This window comes from Pelodiscus sinensis, chromosome 4, assembly GCF_049634645.1.
Source record: "Pelodiscus sinensis isolate JC-2024 chromosome 4, ASM4963464v1, whole genome shotgun sequence".
Taxonomy (NCBI): domain Eukaryota; kingdom Metazoa; phylum Chordata; order Testudines; family Trionychidae; genus Pelodiscus; species Pelodiscus sinensis.
In genome coordinates this window covers 94,134,467-94,162,052 of record NC_134714.1, presented here as the reverse complement: position 1 = coordinate 94,162,052, position 27,586 = coordinate 94,134,467, and the positions used below count along the sequence as shown (strand labels likewise).

General features: G+C 41.3%; 1 protein-coding gene across 5 annotated transcripts; it reads left to right on the top strand.

Annotated features, from left to right (window-relative positions):
• Nucleotides 1-27,247, top strand: BDNF (brain derived neurotrophic factor). Of its 5 annotated transcripts, none has more exons than XM_014574013.3 (2): nt 1-145; nt 21,989-27,247. In XM_014574013.3, exon 2 carries the CDS (start codon nt 22,010-22,012, stop codon nt 22,748-22,750), a length of 741 nt encoding a protein of 246 aa, XP_014429499.1. In that variant the 5' UTR covers nt 1-145; nt 21,989-22,009; the 3' UTR covers nt 22,751-27,247. The 5 variants fall into 5 exon arrangements, with proteins under 5 accessions (XP_014429499.1, XP_006111570.1, XP_075783892.1 ...); XM_006111508.4 differs by lacking the exon at nt 1-145 and adding an exon at nt 1,007-1,157 and having other exon boundaries at nt 21,989-27,245; XM_075927777.1 differs by lacking the exon at nt 1-145 and adding an exon at nt 5,339-5,576.
• Nucleotides 27,248-27,586: the final 339 nt, after the last annotated feature.

The window sequence follows — 27,586 nt, the reverse complement described above, 5'->3', positions numbered from 1 at the left end:
GGAAACCGGCAGGACAGATTTTTGAAGGGGAAAGAAAAGCCGCCCCCAAACCAACCACAGTCAATTTGGGAGTTTCGTCAGAGGTCCCCCATGCAGCGCTGTTGACACTGACTTTTACAAGTAGCCACTAAAAAAAAAAAGCCAGGTGGGTTTTGGATTTCCGTCTGTTGTTATGCCTCAGAGAAAGTCTTTGCTGTCTAGATTCTGCAAATATGCCCCTGCGTGCCTCCAGAAAGTGACTAGCGTAACGTTATCTGGAGCGTTCATTAATAAACAATGCTTGTTATTATCTTGATTGCATTCTTAATAGCAAACTATGAAGGGGTCAGTCAGGGAGCTATATTTAAGTGGATCTGGTTTGTGTAATGCACTCACAAGTAAACTAATATTCTCACGCTTTTCACAGATTTAGGGGCCGACTCAGGCTCCCGGTGGCTTTTATTTGTGTTGGGTTCTTCGCTGTCCTTACCTGGTTTCTCCGTGTTCTGTAGCAAAATAAAACAGGACTTTTGCCTGGCAGCGGGGACTCCGAAGTGGCACACGAAGGGCAGCAGGGAGCCGCTGGGGAACCCGAAGTGTGTGGATCAGACTAATTTGGCAGAGGGGAATTCTGGTGCGTCCCCCCTCCACCCGAGCAGGAACTGATTGGGGGGGGGTGTTACCTACGAAAAGAGAATGAAGGGGCTTGGGGGGTTGTGGATCAGACCCCTTTCAGGGCAAGAAGTTTCGGGAGAGAGGGTGTTTGCGAGCGAAGGGCTGGCCGAGGGGCTTTTCCCACTCGGCTTGATGGAGGGGAAAAGGCGTGCGGTTCCTTTAAGCCAAGCAGCCCAGCGCTGGTGTCTCGGGCTTGCTGGAGCTGCTTGTTGGAGACAGTTTGACCAATAGAAGCCCAAACGGAGATCTAAATAATTCCTGAGTGAGAAGAAGCCAAGGCAGAGGCTTGTGTGAGAGGCTCCTGCACCAGCAGGAGGGTGGTGGGGGGAGATCCGAGCCTCACAACAACTCTGCTGCCCTCCCACCCTTCATAAAGCTTTGATGAGACACTTGAGCTGCCTCCTGTGTTGCTGGGGCTGCAGGAGGCGGCTGGTGGGACTGGGCGGCTGGGAGAGGATGTGACTTTCCGGAGGGACCCGAGCAGGCTTTGTGTGGACAACAAGGTACGAGGCGCCTCTTGGCCCCAACTAACTCGCTCTTCTCCGCCAGCGCGGCCGGCCGGCCGGGAAAGTTGAGTGTCAGGGCTGGGCACTGGCGGGGGGCCGCCAGAGCAACTTCTGTCCGCGCTTCCCCTGAGCCAGTCCTCGGGGGCAGGCGCAGCTGGGGAGCGGGGGAGATCCAGGGCAGGAGAGGAGGGGATCCCGTGCAGAGCGGAGCGCATGGCTAGCGGGGAAGGGTGGGCAGGCAGGGAGCCGGGAGCGGGGGGGGGGGGGGGGGGGGGGGAGCGCGGTTAGGGGCTCTGCAGCTGGGGGGAAAGGAGGCGGGCGGGGAGGGTTGGGAGCTGGGCTGCGCGGCAGCGGGGGGGACCCGAAGCCGGAACCAGACCTAATTAGGGGGTCCTGGGGTTCCCCGCTCAGCAGCCCCGCCGCTGCCTTTGTTCCCCGCCGGATCCGCGGGCGCGCAGGCACCTGTCTGCCTGCTGCGCGCTGGGCAGGTCCCAGGCAGCACCGGGCAGTGCTCCGCTCCTCTCCAGCCCCCGCGGGGCGCGGGACTGCTGCTGGAATCCGCTCCGGGCAGCCGGGGCACCCCGGCGGCGGCTGGGAGCTGGGGCGGGCGGGGACGCGCCAGGCGGACCCGATAAGCGAGCCGGGCTTCCCCGGCTGCCAGAGCCTGGCGGGCGGGCTGCACAGAGCCCCGCGCGCCGTAATGGAGCCGGGAGTTGCGCAGGAGGCTGGCGGGGGGCGGGATTGCCCCGCGCTACGGGCGGGGAGCGCGGCCGCCTGCCCCCGGGCGGCAGGGAGCGCGGCGCGGCGGAGGGAGGCTGCCGCCCCTGGGCGCACGCCCCCCGCGCGGGGTGCCCATGGTGGGAGCCGGGAGAGGTTTGGTGGGAAAGGCGGCCCTCTGCCGGCCGGTGCTGGCGCAGCCGCGAGGAGCTGTGACCAGCCAGCTCAGTCCCCGGCTGCAGGCTGGTGGGTCTTCCACGGATCTTAGGAGCCACTTGAGCCCGCTTTGTCCGCTAAGCGCCATCGGGAGGGAGAGACGCTCCCGCAGGGAAGGCGGGATGGGTAGCTGCGTCTGGCAAGCCGTAGCGAGCGGGGCAGAGCGGGGCACAGCTGGCATCACTTCCAACGTGTGTGTGTTGTCTTAAGTGAGCTTGCTGTGGGGTTTTTCCCCCAGTCGGTAACCGCACTGCCCGGCGAACAGAGAGGAAGACGCGCACTTGCACAGGAGTGAAGGCCAAGTGGATTTCTAGGTGTTAGAGTAATCTCCCCAGTACTGGATCTCTTTCTGCCATGGTAGTTTGCTGGCTACACTGCTGTAACTCAAGCTGCTAAACAGCTTTCCAGTACAGCACCCTGAAGGAAAGCTGTAACATAGCGCAGTGAATACCAACATTGTACATCTTTTGTTTGCTAAAAGTTGATACTTTACATGCTCACATTCAAGACTGGTTTTTGTTTTCTATAGTCGTAAAAGTAACGCGTGGGCTTTCATTGTTTTGTGCGACATTAGATTTTCTCCAGATTTAAAGTTACTTGGATATGACATGGACAGCTTCAAGCTATGATAGCTTGAAGGAATTAAGCGGTGTAGTTTTGGCAAGGGGCACACACAAGTGTATGTATAACATATTGCCTGAAATGGTAAATGGAATGTTTGAGTATAAGGAGAAGAAACTCATTGACTGCCGCTCACAATAATGTATCTATACTATCAACTGAGGTACAGTTAGTGAATGGAAAGATTCACTTGTTGAAATGTAACCTTTCCTGGAATTTAAAACATGCTGGTTACCATAACTGGAATTCCAATGTCATAAAGTCTTTGTCCTGTTCATCAACTTTGTGTTAAACTGAAGAAAGAATATGAAAATGTCCAGTAAACAATTAAACTGATTATGCTCTGGGTGCATTCAATGAAGAAGGGAACTCTTTAAGGGGCAAAAGTTTCTATCTTTAAGTAAATTAGATAATAGCTATGTGTTCTTTCTTTTAAGAATTAGGAAGATGGTAAAAATTGATGTTTTTTTTTTCTGTCCTTGTTTCATGGCTGCATTGAAAATATTTCTCTTTCCTTTGAAAAGGAATTAGTGTTAAGTGGTAAGCTGTGTTGAATGGCCAAAAAACTAAATTAATGATTTGGATACCTTGCTACTGACTTTTTTTAAAAAAATACTCTTGTAATATTATAATGTAATATAATTATGGACATAATTTTTAATTCCAGAGATACTATTAGTGTCTTCACTTGAACAGTAAAGTTTTTTTACAATGTACATATTTACTTTCACTTTATTATAGGTTGCTGTTTTGAAGTTATTGCCATTGTGAGATCAATATTCATTACTTATTTATGCTTCTAGTAACTGAGTTTTAATGTATGCAGGGAATCTATCCTGGTGATATTTTCTCTTCAGCAAGTATTTATGTATCTGTCATTTGTGGTTTGATAAAAATACATATACATGAAAAATCTATGCTATTTCATATACATCTACACATAGAGGGGACAGGCTGTGAACCCCCTACTTATACATGTGAACACTTAGTCATTCAACAAGTCCCACTGATTTTTGGGTTGGTAGTTGTTCACCAACATGAATAAGAAGTTTGTAATTTATTTGAATGTGTTTAATCAGTTACCTCACAATAAAAGGTCATATTATTGATTTAGGGTCAATTTCTCATCCCTTAATCACAATGAATAGTAATTTAGTCCTTGAATTGCACAAAATTCAATAGATCTATCTGCTGAGTAAGATACTAATTAATGCAAGTAAGGGTATCAAAATTGGCCCTGTAGCATTTGAATTACTATGGGTCCAATGGTGGCCTGGTTTGTGAAGCTATGCAGTGATGTAAGCAGGAATAACGCTTTCTGCATCCATTTACTAGCTGTCTGAACCATGGGTAGACAGATGTGCAGGAAGAGGAAGTCTTCACAGAGGCATTATATCTCCTCCCACTGGGCATGTGTGGTGCTTTAGCTGTGCAGATGGACCATATGCAGGGTACCTGTCACTCAGACTATGAGGGGACCTGCAAGAGAGATTGAGACTCTTCTGGTACACTCCTGGGGTGGCGCAACAGTATGTTGTCCCTTATTCTGGGCTCAGGACAAAACCCCAACTTTGCCTCCTCCAATATAAAATCATTTGAAAAGTGCTGCTAGTCACTGTTAGTTAACACATCCAGGAAGACTCTTTCTACTATGCTCCATAAATTAACCAATTCTCTGCTGTCATACTATTACTTAAAGTTCAACTTCACCAAACCACAGCTGGGAAAACCCAAATATAAATATAATGCTTTCTGTTCAGACCCACCACATCCTAGCACTGCAGAGAGGATCCCATGGTTTTAACGCTGTAAAGTCAGGTTAAAGTAGGCCCTCAGGCTCAACATTTTAATTCTTATCTGAATAATCCTGCTGAAATGGAGGACTGGGTGTAGAGGTGTGAAGGAGAGGGCAAGAAGTGTATATTATACGTGTAAGGGGTTGAGAAGGCTAAACTGAAAAGGCTGGCTCTCATCAATATGCTTTCAAACATAAAACACATTAGTTTATATGTTGCCACAGAAGACTGAAGGACCCAGCTGAAAACACAGTACAGAGATACATTTTTTTAAATTCATTTTTCTAATGTTCAGTCAAGACACACGTAGGAAAATAAACATCCAATAAATCTTTTTTATAGTTGCACGCATAATGAAGATCCAGCACTGAAAGTAGTCTGCAGTTTTAACTTATTATCCTGACAGTAATTTCTCACTATAAACAATAGGACATAATAGCTGAAGAAGTAGAAGTTGTTGCATTATTGCTCAGTGAATAGATCCTCAAAGGTGCACATAGAAAAGCAGAAGTTAAGGAGAAGTTATGGGTAGAAGAATTTCAAACTTTGGGTATGTTAGCCTGAGAATGGAGATCAGTGAGCTTTCACACTTTTCTATACTCAGTACACCACTGCTTTAAGAATAAAAGGCCCTCAAATTTTACTTTAAGCGTTTGCCTTATAGATATATATGTATGTCTGAAGTGCAGTTTTAAGCATGTGTTGTGTGCCTACATTGAAAATCTCATATTGGCACTGCGTGGGGTAGTAGAGGCTCTGATGTAAGCAGATATATCCTTTTAGTAGAGTAATTACTAACTTGTCTTGACTTGTTTTCAAATTATTGTTATGAGCACTCAGTTCCTCCTAATTGCAGAATTGCTGCTTAATTGAAAGACTCTCAATCATCTCTTACAGCAGTTCATATGCTGGCATGCTTGGTTATATCAAACAGTGAACTGTATTTTAAATAGTTGTTTTTAAAGACAGCTAAAGTTGAGTACTGGCTCAGTAATTTAAAAAAAATACTTCTGAAATGAGACGTGGTGGAATAAATTACAGACTCTACTTCCAAAAAAGGAAAAATGTGAGTAATATCTCCATTGAGGCATCTTATTGCAGTGAACAAACAGTACAGATGTGCTTTTAAACAAGCGGATTGGTGTACAGCTGGATCTGAGACTGACAGCTGGTAAATTGTGACTACTGTGAATCATGCTGAGCACTATTAACTCATTGTTGCCTTATGTTTTCCTGTCTGACTATCCATCTGCTGTCTTTTGTCTGGTACCTGGATTGTAAACTCTTTGGGGGGAGTGGCTTTGTACCATGTTTGCACAGCACCTATCACAATGGAGACTCCAGGATGCTGTCACAGTAATAATGTAGATTAACTACCCTGTGTGTGCATTTAACAGCTTGCTCTTATACTAACTTGTGTATTAAATGATGTTGCCAGATTAAATCCTGGTGCCACCTGGAGGCAGACTAAATACTAATAGACACCATATAAGACGGAAGAAAATTCTTTAAATTTTGGACTAGACGGGTGTGTTAATAGGACAGCTCTTTTGTTGGAATACCACTTACAATTATTTAAGCTAGACATATATTGCTATAATTTTAGGTGCTGATCCTTCAGACATGGATATTGGTAACTGTATTCAAATGTGAAGTCTCACCAACATCTCTGAATATTCACATGAGTAAATTTGTGCAAAAGTGTCTTTGCTGGTTTAGGGTCTTAATTTTTCACTTTCTTCACAATACTGGGACAGATCCTCAGCAGGTGTAAAGTAGCTGCATTAACTTCAGCTGAGCCAGACTGACTAGCTGAGTTCTGTTAACATATTGAAGATATGATGACATTAACCACATATTTGCTAATCGTGCTAGATCAGCTTTGTTAAAGGAGGTGCTCAAAATGAAATTAGGATACTTTTAATCATGATAAGTATTAATTCCAATTCTTAATAAATCACTCAAATATGTGAAGTGAAAAGGAAGGGAGTAGTTTATATTTTCTAATACAAACAAAGGATTTGCTGGGACAATACTGACTAGCTATGATTATAGTCCCTTAGTTACCCTGACTTGTCCCAAACATCCCATTACAGCATAATCTCTAGACATCGCTAATTGATTCAGCTGTCTGAAGTTGAGTTCCATTGGACCACTAGGAAAAGTAAAATAAGACTTTACGTAAATACTTACATTTTCATGAGTCCATGACAGCTGTCATCATGCTGTAGCAGTTGTAGATTTACTTCATTTAGAATGTAGTCTCTTTGCATGAAGTAATTCTCTTTTCAACTAGTTAATTAAAACTCTCATTATTTACCATGGCAGTGTGTACAGAATTGAAAGCATGTAAATCCTCTAAAATGCTTGAAATGTAATGGCTCTTTGTTCCATAAATGTGCCTTAATTTGGGGGCAATTAAATCTATTTGCCTTTTTCTATACACTTTGACAGCAAAATGCCAAAATCCTATTAACTTAATTTCCGACTGTATTATAAATTTACAGAGAAGTAGGTACGATGTTTTAATTTCAGAGGAGAATAATTGTAAAAGGTATCTGAAGGAGTTAAGAGGAATACTTATTACTAAATTCTAGATAAATATTTGTAGATCTGAATAGCTCAAAATCTGAACTACTACCGCCACCTAGAGATAAGTCCCACACATTTGCCAGGTATGCCAACAGCTTCTTTTGTGTGCAACTCTTGAAGATTGAATTTAGTGATGAGACTATTATCTTAACTGCTTCTGAGTAGACAGAATCTAGGTTTAGCTGTGCATAATGTCTTGTTTTTTAAATATTTATGCACTAAAATTGTGTCTACTTATCTGCCTCATCAGAAAAGTCATAATCTTCACATGGTCCAGTTTGTGTGGAGTAAACAAATAAACAAAGAAGGATCACTTTCAGTAAATCAAATGCCTGCTTTATATTATTGCTGGGGAAATATTTGCCAGTTAAATTTCTCTGGGTTTATTGCAGGTGTCATTGAGACTTGATGCATGTCCAAAGTGTACACCAAATAGATGAGTAGAAAATCCCTTCAAATATTTTATTTTAGTATACATGAAAACCTATTTTAAATCATTTTACTGAGCATGAAAGTAAGGGTGTTTTGATAGGAATTTTAAGAATTTTTTGAGGCTATGAAGTCCACTCTGCATTGAAGTACAGTAAATTGAAAACCTCCGCCATTGATCGGACTGTGTTCAGAATTTCAGCCACTATCTTTCAATACAGTTTTGAAATTGAACTGAGGAAAGGCTGTGCAGATGTGTGTTTATTTCCTCCAAATATTGGACAGTGAAGAGTGGATGCTTCCATTCTATGTGCGACTGCCTCAGAGAATGCCCTCCTTTATTCTGGGTTCCACAACTTCCCCTCTTAAATATCTCTTATATCCTTCTGTCTGGTGAAAATTATAGTACTTGCCTTCCATTTGGGAATATGCCCTTCCTTGGTGCAGCCATCAGGAGTTGCTCATACAGAACACTCGTGTGTCTCTGCATTCCTGACTCCCAGAACTCTTCGTCGTTTTTTTGATTATTTCTCCCTGACCTCACATAAGAGACCAGTGACTTAAAAGTAGACGTAAGCCACCAAGCTTGAGTAGATGTCTAGGAGATTGAGGTCCCCAGCTCCCACAGAATTGCAATGGAAGTTGAGACTTTAACTCGTAAGCAAATTTAAGTTTCAGCCATTAGTCTATAATATTTACTTAGCACCTTGTCTTTTTCAATGCTGACTCTGGTTATTTCTAAGACTCTTCAGAACCTACAATTACAGTTGCACAGTGTATTATGGTGGATGACTAATCTACGTTCCTTAAATTTCTGTTGCCATTCAAGGAGTTGTTATGATTGAAGGCAATCCTTTATAGTCAAGTTAGGACCCCAGATGCAGAAGCCTTATATGATGCTATGCTACATTAAAAAGAGTTATATGGTGAGTATTCACTGTACCAGATATGATCTCAGATATTGGAGAGGTTCCTACTGATTACAATTTGAGTTATGCGTGCACACTGAGAGCAGAAGTTGGTCTGTTGCAGCTCAGGTAGCCATATAAGCCCACAAATGTATGCAGTCTTATGTAGGAGTAGACTGCTAGCAATACCACATGTCTAAATTGCAAGGAGGTTTTTTGAACAAAAATATTGTTATACAAACACATAGGTTTAAAAGACCTCAAAACATGCTTCCACATCACAATCATTTATATAAGCAGCAAGCATCTAGATTATAATAATTTTCTTCTTACGCTACCCATTGTGTATAGGATCTTGTATTAAGTGGCTAAAGAAAATGGTAGAATCCATTGTACAACCTCCTCTCAACCCTGGTACTTCAACACTGCAATGGTGTCGTATCCGTAAACCAATATACTTGTTTTCTCTTGGCAGAATCTGGTTTGTTGAAGAGCCCTGTCTCTCACCTCTGCAACATGTTTTCTTTGGGGTGCAGACCAAACAGTGTGGAGTTTAAGTCCCTCTTAAAGTTGCCCTGTAAAATTGTCATAGCATTTACTAACCTTGGCACAGAACTTACTTTTCCAGCCTTACAATGATAATGGTAAATTTAAAACAAAACCTCATGATGCTTTATTTGGCTGTCCAAAACCAAAAGTTCATGCAGAATCAGTGAGAGAATAAGACTGTGCAAGACTACATTGAATAATAGAGTAATATAAGGATGTAAGAGAGATGAGCACTAAACCTCTATGGAGTCTCTTCTGATGATTTGGCATATCTAGGGATGGCAGTTTCACAGGAGTAGTGCAGAAAGCTTGTTCATCTGGATTTGGTTTAGCTTTGTTCAATATTGCCTTTTTTTCTGAATAGAGTCCCCTGATTGTATGAGACTATAAAACCATGCTCTTGGAAAGCTCTTCTATAACCTCCTTACTAATGGACCAGTAGCCATTAAATGAGAAATGGAAAACAGGACTGAGTGCAGTCAGGAAGAAGTTTAAACAAAGGCTGCTCTGAAGCAAACAGATTTGGGGCCAAATGCTGACTGGTGCAGTGTCCCTGCAATCTGCTTCTGCAGTCCACTTCAGCTGATTGGGAATTGATTTCATTGACAGTTGCAAGTTCTTAGCACTAATGATGACTGATAATCCTCAAGTGTATCCCAGAATATGAGCCATTGATTTCTGTGATATGACCCAAGGCCCTCATGCCTTGATGTGGCCTTGGACATAATGGAATCCAGTGTGCCTGCCCGCCTCTTTCTGATCGTTTGGATCAAGATGATGCTCTGTTTCCCGGATCTCCTCTTCTCTGAGGGCAATGGATCTGTATTCCAGATGGGGCAGCTCCATTCTTCTCTATTTTAAACCTATTAAGGGGAGACACGCGTGCCTGGCAAAATATTATGCAGTCCTCCTAGATCAATGGAGTTTTGCAGCCTTGGCTATCACCTACTTGTACAGCAGTTCTTCTGCAGGGGAATATTTATTTCCTGCTTTTCTTAAGCTGCTTTCACATGCAGCATAATCATTGTGTATGAGCCATGGAGGATGTGATGCCTCTCACCCTCCCAGAAGCCTCAGCATGGAAGAGCATGTTTCTACTTTAGCATGTCACTTCTATTTTGACAACATATAATTTGTTGTTGAGCCCCCATATTAAAAGCACAGAGATCAGGTTAAAAACTGAAGAGTGAAGGGGGGAGAGGGGAAAAGCCATATGGCAAGAGCAGGAGGTCTGGCCACCCCACTTTGGGTTATGACAACATGCCCTACATTTAACCCACAATCAGGAACTAATTAACAACACAGATGGGAGTAAGCTAGCATATGTATTCAAAATAATACCCCTAAGGTTTTAATCAGCAGCCCTGCCTCTCAGTGACATAGAAACTCTGGGGTTGCTAAAGAGACCTTTGCTTTGCAAGAAGTATGAGTAATATGAACAGGTAGGCAACGTTCTGTAGTGGTTAGAGCAGGGGACTAGGAGTAGGGGCTCCTGTGTTGTCTTCCTGGCTTAGCACTGACTAGCTGTGTGACCTTAAGTAAGTTATTTAAATCTCTCAGGGCTTCAGTCTACTCATCAGAAAAATGGGATGTTTAATACAAGTCCTCCCTCAGACAAGTGTGGGATCTCAGATGACAAGCACTATAAGAATGTTAGAATTTATACATATTGGCACTACACAATTTAAGTGCTAGATCTGTGTTCCCTTGCACTTAATTTTTTGAGGAGTAATAGCTCTCTAGTTACTGGACCTGGTTCTTTGTCTATCTGTCCATATACAGAGCTATTTTTGATTTCTGATAGGGAAATTTTGGGGTAGCTGGCATGGCACCCTTTTGTGTGACTTTTTTTGTTTGTTTGTTTAGTTTTTGTTTGGAATGGGGAACAAATATATTTTCCTCCATAACCATTATTTGTTTCCTCATTCTCTTCAGCTAACTGATCAGAGACTCCCCTTCCCTGCAAGGCAGCAGAATCTCTGGGAAGGAGCTGGTCCTGTGGTTGCTTCATAGATATGTAACTTAATTGCTTAAAAACACTTATGTGCTTCCCTCCATTTGGAGCTTGAGGGTCTTGCAACAAGAGCTGAATCTTGGCAGCAAACCCACTTCCCTCCTCCCCCAACTGTGTTTGTGTGAGGATTTCCCAGAAGCAAAGCATTTCTAGTGAAGGGTGGAGTATTAGATTGGCAGCAGGCTATTTTTATGTATCACTGGTGTATGAGTGCTACTTGTATACTTCTTCAAATAGTTATAGTAGACATTTAGGGGGAGAGGCATGTTTGGGAAGCCATCTACACTCCTTCATTTTATAGTTGTACTGTATATACAATCACTCCCAAATATGCATCTGTCCCTGAGGAGTGTTGTGCGTGAGGAATCTATCTCCCTGGAACCTCTCTTCTGCATGGCAAAAGACTGCTGCTCTGATGCAGCTGTTCAGGTGATGACCCCATTTAATTTCATTCCCACAAGATCAGTCCATGGAAATACTGATTGGGCAATCGCCTCAGCTGGCATAAATCAGTATAGCTTAACTCAGCATTTTACACCCTCTAAGGATTTGGCCTCCTATACTTTTCTGGGGGTTACCATAGCAGGCTCCCTGATAGAAATAATGTCTGAGTGTCAGGGAGCCTATCATGAGATCTAGTGACAAGTATGAAATAAAGCTATGTTATCACTTGCTGAACAAGCTACCATGGAAAATTGAAAAAAACCCACATACATTTCTTAATAAAGAATACAAAAACAGTTGCTCGGGCAAGGGCAAGCTTTTTTGAATTCGTAGGGAAAGAGATCATTTAAATGTGCTCTCTTTATAGAAATACAAACCAGAAGAATATTCCTTCAAGAAAATAAGTCATTCTTTTCACATTTTAGAGTAAAGATAGAGGCCTAACAAAAGAGTTATCTGATTCTTACCCCATATTTTTTGTAAAGTTACTGTTTTGTATGCACTGTGCTCTATTAAAAACAGCAACAAAAACTTTGCTTTACCATAATGATACTGCAGACTCTATTGCATGATTCTTGTCATCACACATTATTTTAAAAAAAGACCATGCTCAATATCCAACCTTCTGCAGTGCAATTTTGCTAATGTGTTACTATAGGTACTGATATACTAATATCGTATGTTAGCTTGAAAGATTCAAAGCATGGAATCAAAGGGTGAATTATATGCAGCAATTCCCAGCATTCTGCTTTAGTGCTGTGACAGTGGTGGTTTAGCTTTCTGATGAGTATTTATGTCTGTGTTCAACAAAAATTCCCCACCATGGCATAGATCATGGAGACTTTTCAAACTTCCTGAGTTCAACCACTAACCAATCAGATTCTTACTAACAAACCAATAGTATCCTTTACATTCTATGGAATTTTGGACTCCTGCCTTTAACATATAGCCACTATGGAACCTGAATGTAAGCTTGCCCATGTATAGAAAGTATTCCCATAGAGATGCCAGGCTGATGAATGGACTTAGCATGTGCTGAGAGAAGCCCACACACAGTGTGGATGGACAGAAAATGACTGACAACACCATTAACAAAAATACAGGCACAGTTTATGTTAATACCCATCTAAGCTCTGATAGCAGGCATTTACGGTTTCTGGGTCGTGATTATCACAGCATGCCATTGGAGGACTGACTTTGGCTAACTGCAAGGTATCCAGTCAGCTATTCTGTCACCTACATTAATGCTACACACAGGCAAGACCTCAAAGGTATCTTGCATAGAACAAATTTTTGTAGCATCCCTCTTGCTGTTTCTGATCTAGAAAGCACCCTGAGGATCAGCTGAGGTGTTACAGCCTTATGTATCTGCCCATGTCATGAGGTGAGTGTGTCACCTGAGCATTATACTTTCTAACTTTTAGTCCTCCTAGCAACACGAGCCATGTGTTCTGTTGCTTACATCGGATCCAAACTGCCACCTATGTGGCCCTGTAGGTGGCTAGAAAGGAATTACTGCTTGCAGCAATGTTCTTGTATGGAAGATTCTGCAAGCTTTCCAACTGCTGATAGGCAACCTAAACCCCAAACAAAACTTGTATGACAACTCATGTGCCAGCATGATCATGGCTACAATCCAACTGGGCAAGAGCTTGTGTACTAATGGCTCTTAGGGTTGCCAATTTTGGTTGGATGTGTTTCTGGAGATTGCATCACAACATAATCTTTAATTAGAGATTATCTTTAATTCCTGGAGACTCCCGGACAATCCTGGAGGACTGGCAACCCTAACTATTGAAGGAGAGCAGGTTGAGCAAATCGTGGCTTGTTAAATGAGTGAGAAGAAACACCTACCCTCATTGTGGGACTTGCTAACTTATTGACATAGAATGGTGACGTTTTGCTGCAGACTTAAAAAGAGTAAGTGGTCAATTCCATAAAGAGTATGTCTCCTCCTAGAAGCTGCTGATGAATCAATCCTTCTGATGTAAATACCACAAGGGTAAGTGGTGCTAAGATTGCGGCATACAGTTTTCAGTGTTTACTTGAGTCTGGAAATCAAGGTTACTTCCAGTCAGTAGTCTTTGCTGATGCTTGGACATCACTTCTGAAAGCCATGCCTTTTCTGTATAGTTCTTATACAATGGTGCAAGCAATATAGCATGTCACCCCACCCCATCCCTGTGCTCGGCAACTGGTAAGTAAACCTATTGGTAGCTATACTATTTGAGTGATGCTTTTTCTGTACAGTTGGATATTTAAATTCTAAGCTGTTTTTTGGTTAGTGCATTAAACTGTATTAGTGCATGCTCATTAGCACTTTGTGTAGCTCAGTTCGTAGCACTGTTTCAGTGAGAGTCCCATGTTCACAAGTTTCTGAATCATTCCCCTTCTGAGTAGTGTTCTACCTTTGGCCTGGATTGCAATGTGAACTCCTTTTTGGAAAGCTGCTGTTTTTATTCCCGGGAGTCTGCTGTTTTATTCACTGTGGAAGTCCAGATCAGGTCTCCATGGTGTTGGGTGTCATAAAAACATTGAAGGGGGGCTGTGTGTGTGCTGGACTAAACAATCATTTCCCATTGTAGAAGTATTAAAATAATGTGCATGATCACAAACACACACCACCCAATGGACAGCACCCCACTGCTGAAATGAAGATGAACAAGAGTTGGGATGTCACTAAGCTCCTAGGCTTGGAAGGGTAGCCTGCCATTTCTTCATCTTCCTATACTGCCACCTTGGCACTGTCTCCACCTCCCATTGTAGGGATAGTGGGCCTCTCATAGGTTGCTTAGTAGAGGTGCTGCCAGGAGCGCCTGCCTCATGTATTTCTGAGGGTGAGGAAGACCTTGAGTGTCTGTTGGAAGAGCTGGGCTTGGCTCTCTGTTCCCCCAAATTTCAATCTCCCTACCATCATCCGGGCTCATGGCTTTTGTGGCCCATAGTTTTTCCAGCCCAAGGAATTTGTAGCACAAGTGCTCCCAGCGGTATCATCAAGCTAATATTTCAATGTAGTGTCAGGACATCTTGGCACAAATGTTTGGTGGCTTTCTGAGACTCGGTTTGCCTTTTCCTCTCCTCCCCTTTCCTCCCCCCCCCCCCCCCCCGCCCTGATTGCTGTTGACATTTTTCCTTCTCCTTGGGAGCAAGGGCTCTGGTCAACTCCATAAAAAAACATAAAGAATCATAGAACTGGAAGGAACCTCAAGAAGTCATAAAGGCACTCCTGGCAGGATTAAGCACCATCTAGCTAGACCATCCCTAACAGGTGTTTGCCTAACCTGCTCTTAAAAATCTCCAAGGATGGAGATTCCACAACCTCCCTAGGCAATTTTATTCCAGTGTTTAACCACCCTGACAGGAAAATTTTCCTAACGTCCAACCTAAACTTCTCTTGCTTCAGTTTAAACCCATCACATTTTGTCCTATCCTCAGAGGTTATGGAAAGTAATTTTTCTTCCTCCTTCTTACGACACCCTTTTAGGTACTTGAAAACTGTATGCTCCCTCTCAGTCTTCTCTTTTTCCCAAAGTACACAAACTCAGTTTTTTAAATCTTCCCTCATATCTCATGTTTTCTAGACATGTGGTGCCCTGAATAGATGTGTACTTCTCCAGAGCCACATGTTACTATCATGACCATAGCAGCTGTGATAGACTCCTGTGAGACAATAAAAATATCTCATTTTGATAAGATGTAGTTTGCAACCCACTCTGACTTTCTTGTGTGGTTCAGTCACTGCTATCTCTGGTAATATAGCTGGTTGGTTTTATTACCTGAGAAAGCTATAGGCGCCAGCAAGAGTAGGGAATAATTCTTCCCTCACATCACGCAACAGTTTATGAACACGCTAATTCATTAGATTGTGTGCATGTGGTTTCTTCCTTTGTTTTCAGCAATAAAAATAATTATAAAGTTGAATGCACAAATAGCCCTAAGGATAAACTACACGCATCAAACATCCAGTTATGCATATGTTAAAGGTTAATCTTGTTTGTTCTCAGTACATTTAGTCTTTGCAAATCATGTGCTGACACGCATTTCATTTTTGTATCTGTTCACACACTTCGGTAAAGATAAATAGAGCAGGAACTCATGCCTATGCCGTTCAATACAATGTAGCAAATCGAACTTAAAAAGTCTTAGAAAATGTCAAGACAGAAATTGAATAGCTACTTGCTGCTAATTTTATTGCCCACCTGGGGTTCCATTTTTGATAATTTAAAGGCCTATTATACCATTCACTGCCTAATTTGTTCCCTTTATTTAACTCTCGAAACCATATGGCTTTAGTGTCAAGATCCAGTGGAGAAATGCTCTTTATACACAGCCGTTGACTGGGTCTCTCTGTTGGAAATAGGACCTGTTAATCTTTTTAGAATCTGCTTAAATTCTGTGTGTGTATATGTGTAAAAAATATTTCAATGAAGTCTCATTAAATTAGACTTTTCATGGGGACTCTTTATTTTTATTTGAAAGAGTATACAGATATACAATCATAGAACTTGAGATGTAAACTAGTTCTGGATGATTGGCAAGACCAACATTTAACCAGTTGCTTTCCCATTGTTTGTTATGTGGCTTAGTTCAGATCTTACTTACATTAGTGTGATTCCATTGACTTCAGTGGTGTTATACCAGTGCAAATGAGGATAAGTTTATCTGAGCTCCAGCTCATGGTGTATAACATCACTTTTTGTTGCTTCTGCTCTTCCATGCTGTATTAGAGAAGAAGGACATTTCTATGATCATAACACAAGACTCAGGAGACCTCATTTCAATTCCTTAGGTCTGCTAGAGACTTCCTAGATAATTCTCTTAATTTCTATGTGCCCAGGACTCACGCTTCCAAAATAGTACCTCCTTTATGATGGCTATTTATACTGTAAACTCTATGGGCCGGGGACCATCTCTTACGTTGTGCATGTAGAGTACCTAGCACAATGGGGCTCAGTTATCAGTCAGGGCTTGTTGATGCTACCACGGTACAAACTAATAACAACAAGTGGGTGGTGTCACGCTTGTTTTGGAGCCTAAGACATCATCTCAGAGCATACACTTTGGAAAGAAGTTTCAGCAATCCTAGAGAACATGCAGGATCAGGTACCAGTCTGTGATTTGAGTTGAAGGAAGAAGACTTTGCCCTGGCTAAGCAAAAGAAAAAGCAGAAGAGGAAGGCTGTGGCAGGGAGGGAAAATAAGTTGTTATTTCATTGCAGGAAGTTAGCTACCACCCTTTCCCACCAAAACAGGCAGAATTTCTATCTGTCCTCAAATCCTGGAATACCTGGAGAGATCTCCATGGATATGCTATAGAGAAAGGATGATCTACAGGGGAGCCTTGTGGATCTGTACTGGGTTTGTGGTCCTGTTTCACAGCATTTGTCTGTGCCCCAGGACTCTCCTGGGAAAGTGATAGGGCATGCTGCATTCATTTCTAAGTGTATTTGTCACTGTTGGCCTCTGGGGGGGAGAGCAGATTATCATAGCCTGGGCCTCCCTTTGAGTGCAGATTCCTAGAATTGCTGAGGCCACCTCCATGCAAGGTTTGATGGAGATGATTGTCTTTCTGCATGGAGAGGGAAAGTACCATGCACCGATCCCGGAAACACTGCTTTCCCCCACCTGCACAGATAAAATACCAAAGGGTATTTAGAAATTCTGCTAGTAAAGAAGATTGGAAGGTAGGCAAATACAGGTCGCTCCCCCTTTTCTCTCCTCTGGGTGCTAGCATGGTAGCTAAGGACCAAACAGAAATGCATATGTAACCTGTATTAGCATTTGGATTTATAAGACATCTATGGTAACGGACAGGCTGTAACTTTAGTGATCTGGAGACAGAAGGAAAAGAACTGAAAACTCACATTCAAACTGTAATAACTATTTCCGGTGACCTTTTATGACACTGCGTTACAATATTAAGGATCTTGTGCCAATCATTAAGTGAGAGATGAACCTTGCATCCATCAATAAATTTGCAGTGTCTGAGGTAATACTTTTAAAGTAACAAAGCGAAAGTCTTCAGCTTTTGAAAGTGACCAAAAGATTTTTATCTACGAACGGAGACTTAACACTGTCATACCATTGTGACTTCATATTACAAGTTTAGCGACTTTGTTTCACTGCATCTGTGCTTCCAGAATGACCTCACTGTTGCCTATGAAATGAAAAGGTTTTGTATGTGTTAAAAGGGTGTCCTGCCATATTAGCACATTTTGACTTCATTCTGTGCCAGCGATAATGATTATGCCCAATGCACAAGTTACTAACAGCCTCTTTCCTATATAAAGAAATACAGTCCAAGCTTTTGTGATGGATCAATGGATATGTAACTTGACCCATAACTCATTTAAAGGGGAGACTTGAAATTTTAGGTCCCAAAATTCACATACTAGAAACATGTGTTTGTGGTGCTTTAAAGTGGATTCCAAATATAATTCTTGTTTGCTGCCGGCCTAAATCACAAAAGTGGGGGGGGAGGATGGGGGAACTGGTGACCCTTACAACAATAAATCTGCATGTATGCTATCATTATACAATTCTGGCAGTTTAGAGGCTAGATAGCTGAGAGGATTGTTAATGGGATTGAACGGATAATCAGATGTCATGTTCTGAGGGGGGAAACTGATCAAGATTAAGGTGGATGCTTTTCTACAATGCCATGGGGAAGAACTGGTTAGGTGCACTGTGTGCTAACTGACTTTGAAGTAGGTGGTATGGAGTACTGACAGACTGGAAGGACCAATGGCCAGCTGTCAGAGGATACCTGTAAACTAAGGGATTGAGCCTTTCAGTCTCCCAGAAGCACTGTCTTGCCTCTATTCCATATGATTCCTTATGGCTTCCTGTGGCTAGAGGCAGGCACCAACTTCTAGGAGTACTAAATGGCTGTGCCACTGAGTTCTGGTTGGCCTCCCCGGCCCCAGCCCCTTGTGGGAGAGGAAGGTACAAAAACTTTTTCCATCTTGGCCAGCACAACACCTAGGGCAACTCTGAGTGAAATGCCCATCCTAAATTGTTTTTGCATACACACTACTCTGGTCGCCTTCAAATCCCTTCTTAAGACCTGTTGTCATCATGTTGCCCACTGTAAACTGCCTAATATTAATGGCTAGGTAGGCAGCCTGCTCATGATTCACTCTGTCACTTATTCACTTTCCTAATTTAAAAACAAACTTTGAGGCCTACAAATTGTACACCTAGAGAATACAGATTGAACCTGTCTCGTCCGGCACTCTCTGGTCCAGCAATATCCATGGTCTGGCATGATGTTAGTTACCCGGAAGTCCTTATCAGTGGCATGGCCAAGTTTCCCGTGGTCCCAACAAGTTTGTTTACAGCCACCAGTCCTGTCTCTCAGTGTTCTGTGCTGTTATTTAGCTCTAGTTTACCCCTAAATGTCTTCAAAGAGCCCAGCAAGCAATGGAAGTGTTGGTAATGCTGCTAGACAATATTGACCTCCTATAGTTTGGCAAATTCTCTGGTTCAGCACTGGTCAGGTCCCAGGAGTGCCAGCCTAGAGAGGTTCAATCTGTGTGTACAAACTTGCGTCCCTATTACCTCTGTCTCACTCATCCTCACCCTGTTGTGTTTTACGCCCACCTGATTTAGACTGTAAAGTTTTTGGCATGGTGCTTGTCTTTTTTACTTTACGCTTGTACAGCTACCAGCACTACAGAACTTAGTTATTGGCTGGGGCCTCTGGATACCACTGTAATACAAATAACAAGAGTAATGAATACTTGAATGCAAGCCATAAGATTTTGATTTTGTATCTAGAACTGTTGTTAACTTAATGTGTGATCTTGGACAAATTAGGGCAGATTTTTCAAACTGTCCACATACTGTTCAATGTCTTAGTTTTAGGGTGCTACTTGAACCAAAAGGAGCTAAGCTTTCAGTGCTATAAGAGCCCTGTCTGTCACTAAGGCTATGTCTACACAGCAGCGTTATTTTGGAATAACTCACATTATTTCGAAATAATGTTGAGATAGAGGACCTCTTACTCCGACTCCTGTAACCCTCATTTTACAAGGAGAAAGGGAAGTCAAAGGAAGAACATTCTTCCTTTGACTTCTTGCTGCGTAGACAGCACCAAAAGCCAAATTAAGCTATTTCAACTTCAGCTACACAATTGACGTAGCTGAATTCAACTTTTGCCCTGCTGTGTAGACATCCCCTTCGGTTAATGATACCCAGTTCCAAGAATTAAAAACACCGTTCATGTACAAAATATTATTATTTCTCATCATTAGAGCAAATACTGTGTTCTTGTGAGTCATAACCATAAGGCTTATTTAATGTCAATGTATAGAATCATAGAATCATAGAATAATAGGACTGGAAGGGACCTCGAGAGGTCATCGAGTCCAGCCCCCCGCCCTCAAGGCAGGACCAAGCTCCGTCTACACCATTGTTACACTATCCGTGAAACAATGACACACTTAAAACAAGAGGGATGATTTGGACCAGAGGGGTGAGTTGAGTCTGTGAGATCCACAAGTAAATTGCCCTTGAAAGAAATAAACCTTCACTAAGTGAATACTGGGCCCTCAAACCTGGACAGTGTCCCTCTAGTATCTGACCTTACTAGTTTGGTTTGTTTTCCATTTGCAAATTTGGGAGTACTTGTTTCCCACAGAATATTTGTAGGAAATGAAGTAAGACTTACAGAGCACCCTGTTGCCAGACAAATACAGCATTTACTCCAGTGTGCAATACATGCCAAGTATGAGGTACTTCCGAATGAACTTCAAAAACACTGAAATGATTATTAGCTGCAGCTTCAAATATGTGAATAATGCCCTTGCTTTCTAGCAAGCTGTGGACTGGCATGAACAGGGATCGGAAGGGGGGAAAAGTAACAAGTAGATTTAGAGGATGTTGTAAAAGCATTTCCAGATCAGCAAACACAGCTCTCTTTGTCACTGCTGGTTTTCAAGGATTGTGTGGATTGCTTATAGGAGCACCTCAGATGTGCAGTGTAGCATCTAAAACAGGGACATGAAATAAGCCAGAAGCGGTTCACCAGTGTTAGCCCCTGGTGGGCCATTGGCACTTTATTTACTTGTGCCTCCACAGGAATGGCTGTTTGCAGCTTTCATTAGCCACAGATCGCTGTTCCTGGCCAATGGGCATTGCAAGAAGTGACATGGACTGGGACACTGCTTCCCGCAGCTCCCACTGTCCAGGAACGGTGATCTGCAGCCAATGGGATCTGCTGTCTCTGTGGATGGGCAAGCAAATTAAGCAAACATCTCTCTTACCTTGTCCGCCTCACACCTCTGTCTGTGGGCTGAGTGACAAAAGGCAAACTAGACAGTCATGATATTTAAATTTGGCAGGAGGACACTGCTGATATGGTGATTGGGCCTTAACAGCTGGGCCTGCCGCTGATGCTCATGCTAGCTCCTGTGCTCAAGTGCCGAAGCCAAATGCTGCTATTCTTCCTCAGGCAAAATTTTCATTGAAATCCAGGCCGAGTTCACCAGCTAGCTTGCCTGAATAACGACAGTAGGATTTGGCCCTCGGCAGGTACCGCACAGCAGTTTTATTATTGTCATTTCAATATAACGTGTTGAAAAATTTCCATCACATCCAGGTGACAGTTTATTTACTTAGGCTGCGTTTTAAGGTGTTTATTACAGTAGCCACTCTGGGGGTGGTTTGTCAGGTTGCATTGTCCATTTCTGTACACCCCCTACTTCTAGGCCAAGAATAGACCTGCTAACACTCTATAATTGTATACCTTCCATAGGTGACGGAAGGTATTTTTCAAAACATAGGTACAGCTTATGGCCGTTGTGTCTGCAGGTGCTGTAGACAACCTCAGGCAGATAGGCTGTGACATGGTTGGGGCCACAGAATGAAAGACCTGTGTGCACACTCATAATGGAAATCTTGTCTGAGCCACACAAACAACAACCACACAGGAAAACAGTTGCTGGTGTAGGTTCTGGTAGAGCCACCTTTACTTAGTGCGGCTGTTGCGAGCACTGTTTAAGTATAGCTTACTTACTTTTTGCCCAGAATGTCCATGTTGTGACCTACACAATGTCCAATTGTTTTAGTAGCCAAGAAAGTCCTACTTTAAGCCCGACTGCTACATCCACGTTAAAGTCTATTGTTTGGTACAGCTATCTCTGAAATTGTTTACATTGTTACAGATGTGCTGCGGCTGCTTAGTGCCATTTCTAATCTGCTGTTACACTTGTGCCATTAATGGAAGGTCCTTAAATCGTAAGCCTAGATAGTATTTGAAGTGTGACATTTACTATCGAGTGACTTTGGGCAGGGTTGCCTATTCATTGGCTTATGTGTTGGCTGAAGATCTAAATCAAGGGACAAATGTTGAGTGTCTTTTTATGAAACGGAAATAACAATGCACCTTTGATATTAATCTGAACATTTGTTCCACGGATATTCATAACAGCTGTTACAAAGTAAACTTTTTTCCTCGAGTCAACTAAATAGCTCTGAAGTTGTTTTGGCACTGATGAAATTTTAAACTTCTGTTGTTTCTTGTTTGTCTTGTCCTTAACAGTTCCACCAAGTAAGAAGAGTGATGACCATCCTTTTCCTTACTATGGTTATTTCATACTTCAGTTGCATGAAAGCTGCCCCTATGAAAGAAGCAAGTGTCAGAGGACAAGGCAGCTTGGCTTACCCAGGTCTTCGGACCCATGGGACTCTGGAGAGCCTAAGTGGGCCCAATACTGGTTCAAGAGGACTGACATCATTGGCAGACACTTTTGAACATGTCATAGAGGAGCTTCTAGATGAGGAACAGGATGTCCAGCCCAGTGAGGAAAACAAAGATGCAGACTTGTACACATCTCGGGTTATGCTAAGCAGTCAAGTGCCTTTGGAGCCACCATTGCTCTTTCTGCTTGAGGAGTACAAAAATTACTTGGATGCTGCAAATATGTCCATGAGGGTCCGGCGCCACTCTGACCCTGCTCGCCGTGGGGAACTGAGCGTGTGTGACAGTACTAGTGAGTGGGTAACAGCAGCAGAAAAAAAGACAGCAGTGGACATGTCTGGTGCAACGGTCACGGTCCTGGAAAAAGTTCCCGTACCCAAAGGCCAACTGAAGCAATACTTCTATGAGACCAAATGCAATCCCAAAGGTTACACGAAAGAGGGTTGCAGGGGCATAGACAAGAGGCACTGGAATTCCCAGTGCCGAACTACCCAGTCTTATGTGCGAGCTCTCACCATGGATAACAAAAAGAGAGTTGGCTGGAGGTTTATAAGAATAGACACTTCCTGTGTATGTACATTGACCATTAAAAGAGGAAGATAGTGGATTCATGTTGTATAGATTATATTGAGACAAAATTATCTATTTGTATATATACATAACAGGGTAAATTATTCAGTAAAATAATAATTTTATGGACTGCATGTATAACTGAAGTTTATACAGTACAGTGGTTCCACAATCTATTTATTGAACATATCCATGACCTGAAGGGGAACAAATGTCATTTGCGCACAACTAAAACAAATAAGTCTCTCTGCATTACATTCCTCGATAACATTGTGGTTTGTTGCCGTTGCCAAGAATTGATAACATAAAAATTTAAAAAAATAATAAAATTGCATGCTGCTTCAATTGTGAATTGATGATAAACTGTTCTCTTTCAGACAAATAATTTGAACCAAAACATTCCGTTTACATTTTACACAGTAAGTATCTTTATTCCTGTTAGTATTATATCTGTTTACTGCTTTTAACTTCTGATAGCGTTGGAATTAAAACAATGTCAAGGTGCTGTTGTCATAGTTTTACTGTTTTATTTTTTTACTTTTAAATTCCCACAAGGTTGGAAAAGGGGTAAAAGCATTATGAAACATGTGCTGGATAACACAAATTTGGTTTTTCTTTTGTATGTTGTGAAGGTGTTTGCAATATTGAATCAGGCTATTGACTAAATAAAAAAAAAAGAGGCAACTGAAAAAGAATGCTAATGTTCCGCTTCACATTGCTGAACTTCAGACTCAAGGACAGAACTTGTGTAGCTGCCTGGCTCCTTGTTTCTCTTCTTTTTTAATGACTATATTTTGAAAGAACTGCGTTTACTTATATCACATTTGTGTGTGTGTTTTTTTCTGGCAGGGGCGGGTGTTTGGAGTTTTTCTCCCCTTCCTCTCTTGGGCAGGAAATTGATTGCAATCTCTGAAATATTTCATGCCTCCCCATATGACTAATGCTTGTCATATTGAAAACATCATATAGAGTGTTGAGAGCAATTACTTAAAATTTAATAAAAGAAGTTTTGTGCTTGGATCAAACGTTTTGTTGAAGCACAATAAAATGTCACGATAATGTGGTCTGAACAGAGAACAGTAAACCCAACTCAGGGACACTACAAGATTGTACACTCGGGGCCCAGTTCAATGATGAGTTACAACACATTGGTTTGAGTGGGGCATTATGAGTGTAAATCTGCAATGAATTTGGCAACATGTGTTCAGCAGCAGAGCAATGCCATTGCCCTGCATATTGATGCATGTACTGGAGCCTAATTCTCCACTGATGACAAAGGAAATATCTAATATGCTCTATCCTTGGAGTTTCTGGGAATTATGGCACATGAGAAATTGAGAGAATTCAGGCCTGAAGGACTCCTGAAGACTGGCTCTGGAATGAGCTAAAAAGAGGGCTCTACCTCTAGCTTTTAAGTACCAAATAACTTTGGATATGTTCAAGAGATTCTAAATCTTCAGGTGCAGCACATGGCTCCTTTAATCCATTAAACAAATAGCATTATGAATAAATAAGAGGGTAAGAAAGTAGGTGTGATACTTACTGTTGGAATAACAAACACCAAATCCAGTTAGATGCGAATATCCAGTTGCAGCTGACGTCTACTAGTCCAATTGCACACAATCAGTATTTTTTAGTTAGAAACTTTAACTCAAAACAGAGATACATGATTAAATAAAGGCAAAATGTAGGTATGGACTAAGTACAGGAATTGCAGTGAATACAGTGGGAGAAACTTGCTTTCTAGAATGAGTCCAATAGTTCAGTTTTATATGCAATTCAGATAGGTAGGATAAAAAGAGATCATTGGAAAATAGTTCAGACAAGGACACTTGAATTTCACAATATTCATCCAGAATTCAATATTAGCAAAACTTTGCATCTCTATTCTAAATCCCCAGAGATCAGGCGTATTGTAAAATGTACTTTCTTCTCACAATTGATCCCTGTCTTATGTTGAACACACATAACCCACCAACAAGTAGTTGTTATCCCATAAATTAACCCAATGAGCCATGTCAGCCAGGGATTGATTAAATAAATTGTCCGTATATTAAAGGTAAACAGACTCTGGATCTTTCAGTGCAGCAGAAGAAATGAAACTCAGATTTTAGCTACTCCACCTGCTAAATGACAATTTCTTCTGCCATCCTCAATATGTTTAAGCATAGGGCCTGCTAGCAAGAGTTTGCTGCTTTAACAATGAAAATCCAAGAGGTTCGGATAGATGTCTCTCTATCCCTGTGAAGTTGCAAAATTCAGGCTTTATGGAGAGACTTCAGGCATGCTGCTCCCAGATGGGAACTACAAATAAGGTACTTACCTGAAGATCTCAGAGCTCCAGTTTGAGTTTGTTTTATGCACTGAAGGGTTGGGTGGGAGAGAATTTGATTTTGTTCAGTATTGTGTGTGTTAAATATCCTTATTTTTTATAACCCTGATAATACTGTATGAAGCAATTACAACCTCAAAAATATTTCCATACTCTTTCGATAGACAGAAGGGGTGAAAACTTGGCCTCACTGAAATCAATGGTATTTAATATGGAATTTTAATGAAAGTTTTGCCAGACGCTGGAGTTTTAGCCAAAAGAGCAACTGACTCTCCTGAGGTCTAACTTTAGATATGACAATGGTTTTATTATCTCTCATTAGTGAAAATTAGTGTATAGGTCTATGGCCAATTTTTTAATGTGACAATAGAAGGCTATCTAGAATACAACAGGAATCTAATCTGAACATAGGTGTAAAATAAGAATTTCTAATTGACTTTAATAAATTTGAGAGAAGTGTCTGTGTCTTCAAACATAGTATATACTAGACAGAACATATTGATAGTGAATTTACAAAATTATCTTTCGGTTTGTCCTTTCTCAAACAAAACTGTCAGACATGGTTAGGACAGATGTGGGAACTATATGTTGCAGATTCTTAAAAATACTGTACCTTGATCTATGTCCAGATTCTTCCAGATTCTTATTCTTGAGTAATTGAAATTAATGAGTCTACTTATGGAGTGGTTTATTAAACAAAGTGGCAAAGAGTGAAGAATCTGACTTCTATTTTTCTTTAATAATTGTATATTTAAAAAAAATCCATAGATTCTTTTTGGGAGGAACAGGAATAGCAAATTAATCTTCTATGCAAGTATATTACTACATTACAAATTATTCCCTAAGGTGTTGATATTTATAATTTCTATAAGATGAACCAGACAATTAATTAGAGTATGTTTCCATGGCTGTCACATGCCAGGTCTAACACACACATGACCCCAGATTGGCAGTTTTGGTTGAAATGAGATTTTTATTTTAAGACACTCAGTTGAAGTCTTGCTGTGGTCTGTTTGTGGCAAAGGTATTTTATTCATGTCAGCAGGCCTATTGCTTTGTTAAAGTAAAGACTTTTGTGCAAATGTAAGTTAATGTCTGTGGACTTGTTCTCTATTATTCACGATGTGTAACAAATATTTATTGTATATTTATATAATGTTATGTTTTTTGGGGAAACATTGAAGTTGGCATTAAAACTTAATAGTATCTGCATCATATTGTAAATATAATTAAGCTATATTTAAGTGTACTAATTAATATATGTTTAAGTATAACATTTTGTATTCTTTTACAATATTTTCAATACATATCTATATACAAAAAACCTTGGGTATGGGAAGGGATAGGGACCATGTCACTTTTCCTTAATTGTAAAATGAGCTTGAGTTTTACTATGAAGATGTGTGTTCCTTGCTTTAAAACACTGTTTACTTCATTTTAGCAATAACACTTCATTTAGAGAGCTGATAGCCACCTGTTTTGTAGCTGAGACAAGATGAATGATGTAATATATTTTTACTGAACCAACTTCTCTTGGTGAAAGACAAATTTCAAGGTGATACAGAGATCCCTCTCATAACTGCGTTGGGGGAGGGGGGGGTATGTCAAGATGTCATTTTCCAAAAAAACTTGAAGATTCTTTTTAGAATTATATATTTCCATTTAATTCATGAATTCCAGGACCATGAATATCTATGAATCTGGCACAGCTGATTTTATTCAGGTATGAAAAATGGTTAAAATTGAAGTAGGGTGATGGGGTTTTTATGTAATGTTAATAAATAACTGAACAAATGAGACATACATTCGATATTTATAGTTTGGTCATGTACCTGTTTTTTTGAAAATGGTACCATGTATATTTATATCCATTACATTGAACTTGTATCTGACCCCCACAGAGTTCTATTTCAGATTGGAATTTCCTCGGGTTAATATACTGTTAGCCCTTCTAAAAGGATCTGCCTCTGCTTTAACTGCCAAGCCTTTGTACGCTTAATTATACCATAGTCACAGAATGATCAATAAATCTTCATGATGAATGGAAAACTTTCAAATAAGTTACAAAAAAAAATCTTTTTAGATTCCACTGTTGCAACTTTCCCAAGAGATCAGTGCCAATAATTCCTTCACATAACCTAGTAAATTGTACTTCTGCAGATTATCAGTTATATTAAACACACATGCATATACCCTTTAGTGTTGTCTTAAAAATAAGGCTAACAAAAGCCATAACAAATATTAAAATGGTTACAGTGTGTGGAATAATATGAAAGAGCTCTTCCTGCCGTGCTTTAATCCTGTTCTTTGCAAGTGGGTCTTGGCTTTGGAACTTTTGTTTACTCTTCAGGCAAGCTGCAGTGATCATCTTTTTTTCTCTCTCTCTCTCTCCTCCTTCCAAATGCTGTTGAGGGGGTGTTGGGACTGAAGTGGATATATTTATAGGCTTATTTTGTTATTTTAACATATGGGCTAGGCAACCAGGACCTCTAGGTTCACTTTTGAAATATGACGGTGTAAATAATCCAGTTGATGAA

Coding starts and splice junctions, on each gene's coding strand:
- BDNF (XM_075927777.1), top strand. CDS start 5,526: ATGAGACGTGGTGGAATAAATTACAGACTCTACTTCCAAAAAAGGAAA. Junction 5,577..21,988: donor ACTTCCAAAAAAGGAAAAAT/GTGAGTAATATC, acceptor TGTCCTTAACAG/TTCCACCAAGTAAGAAGAGT.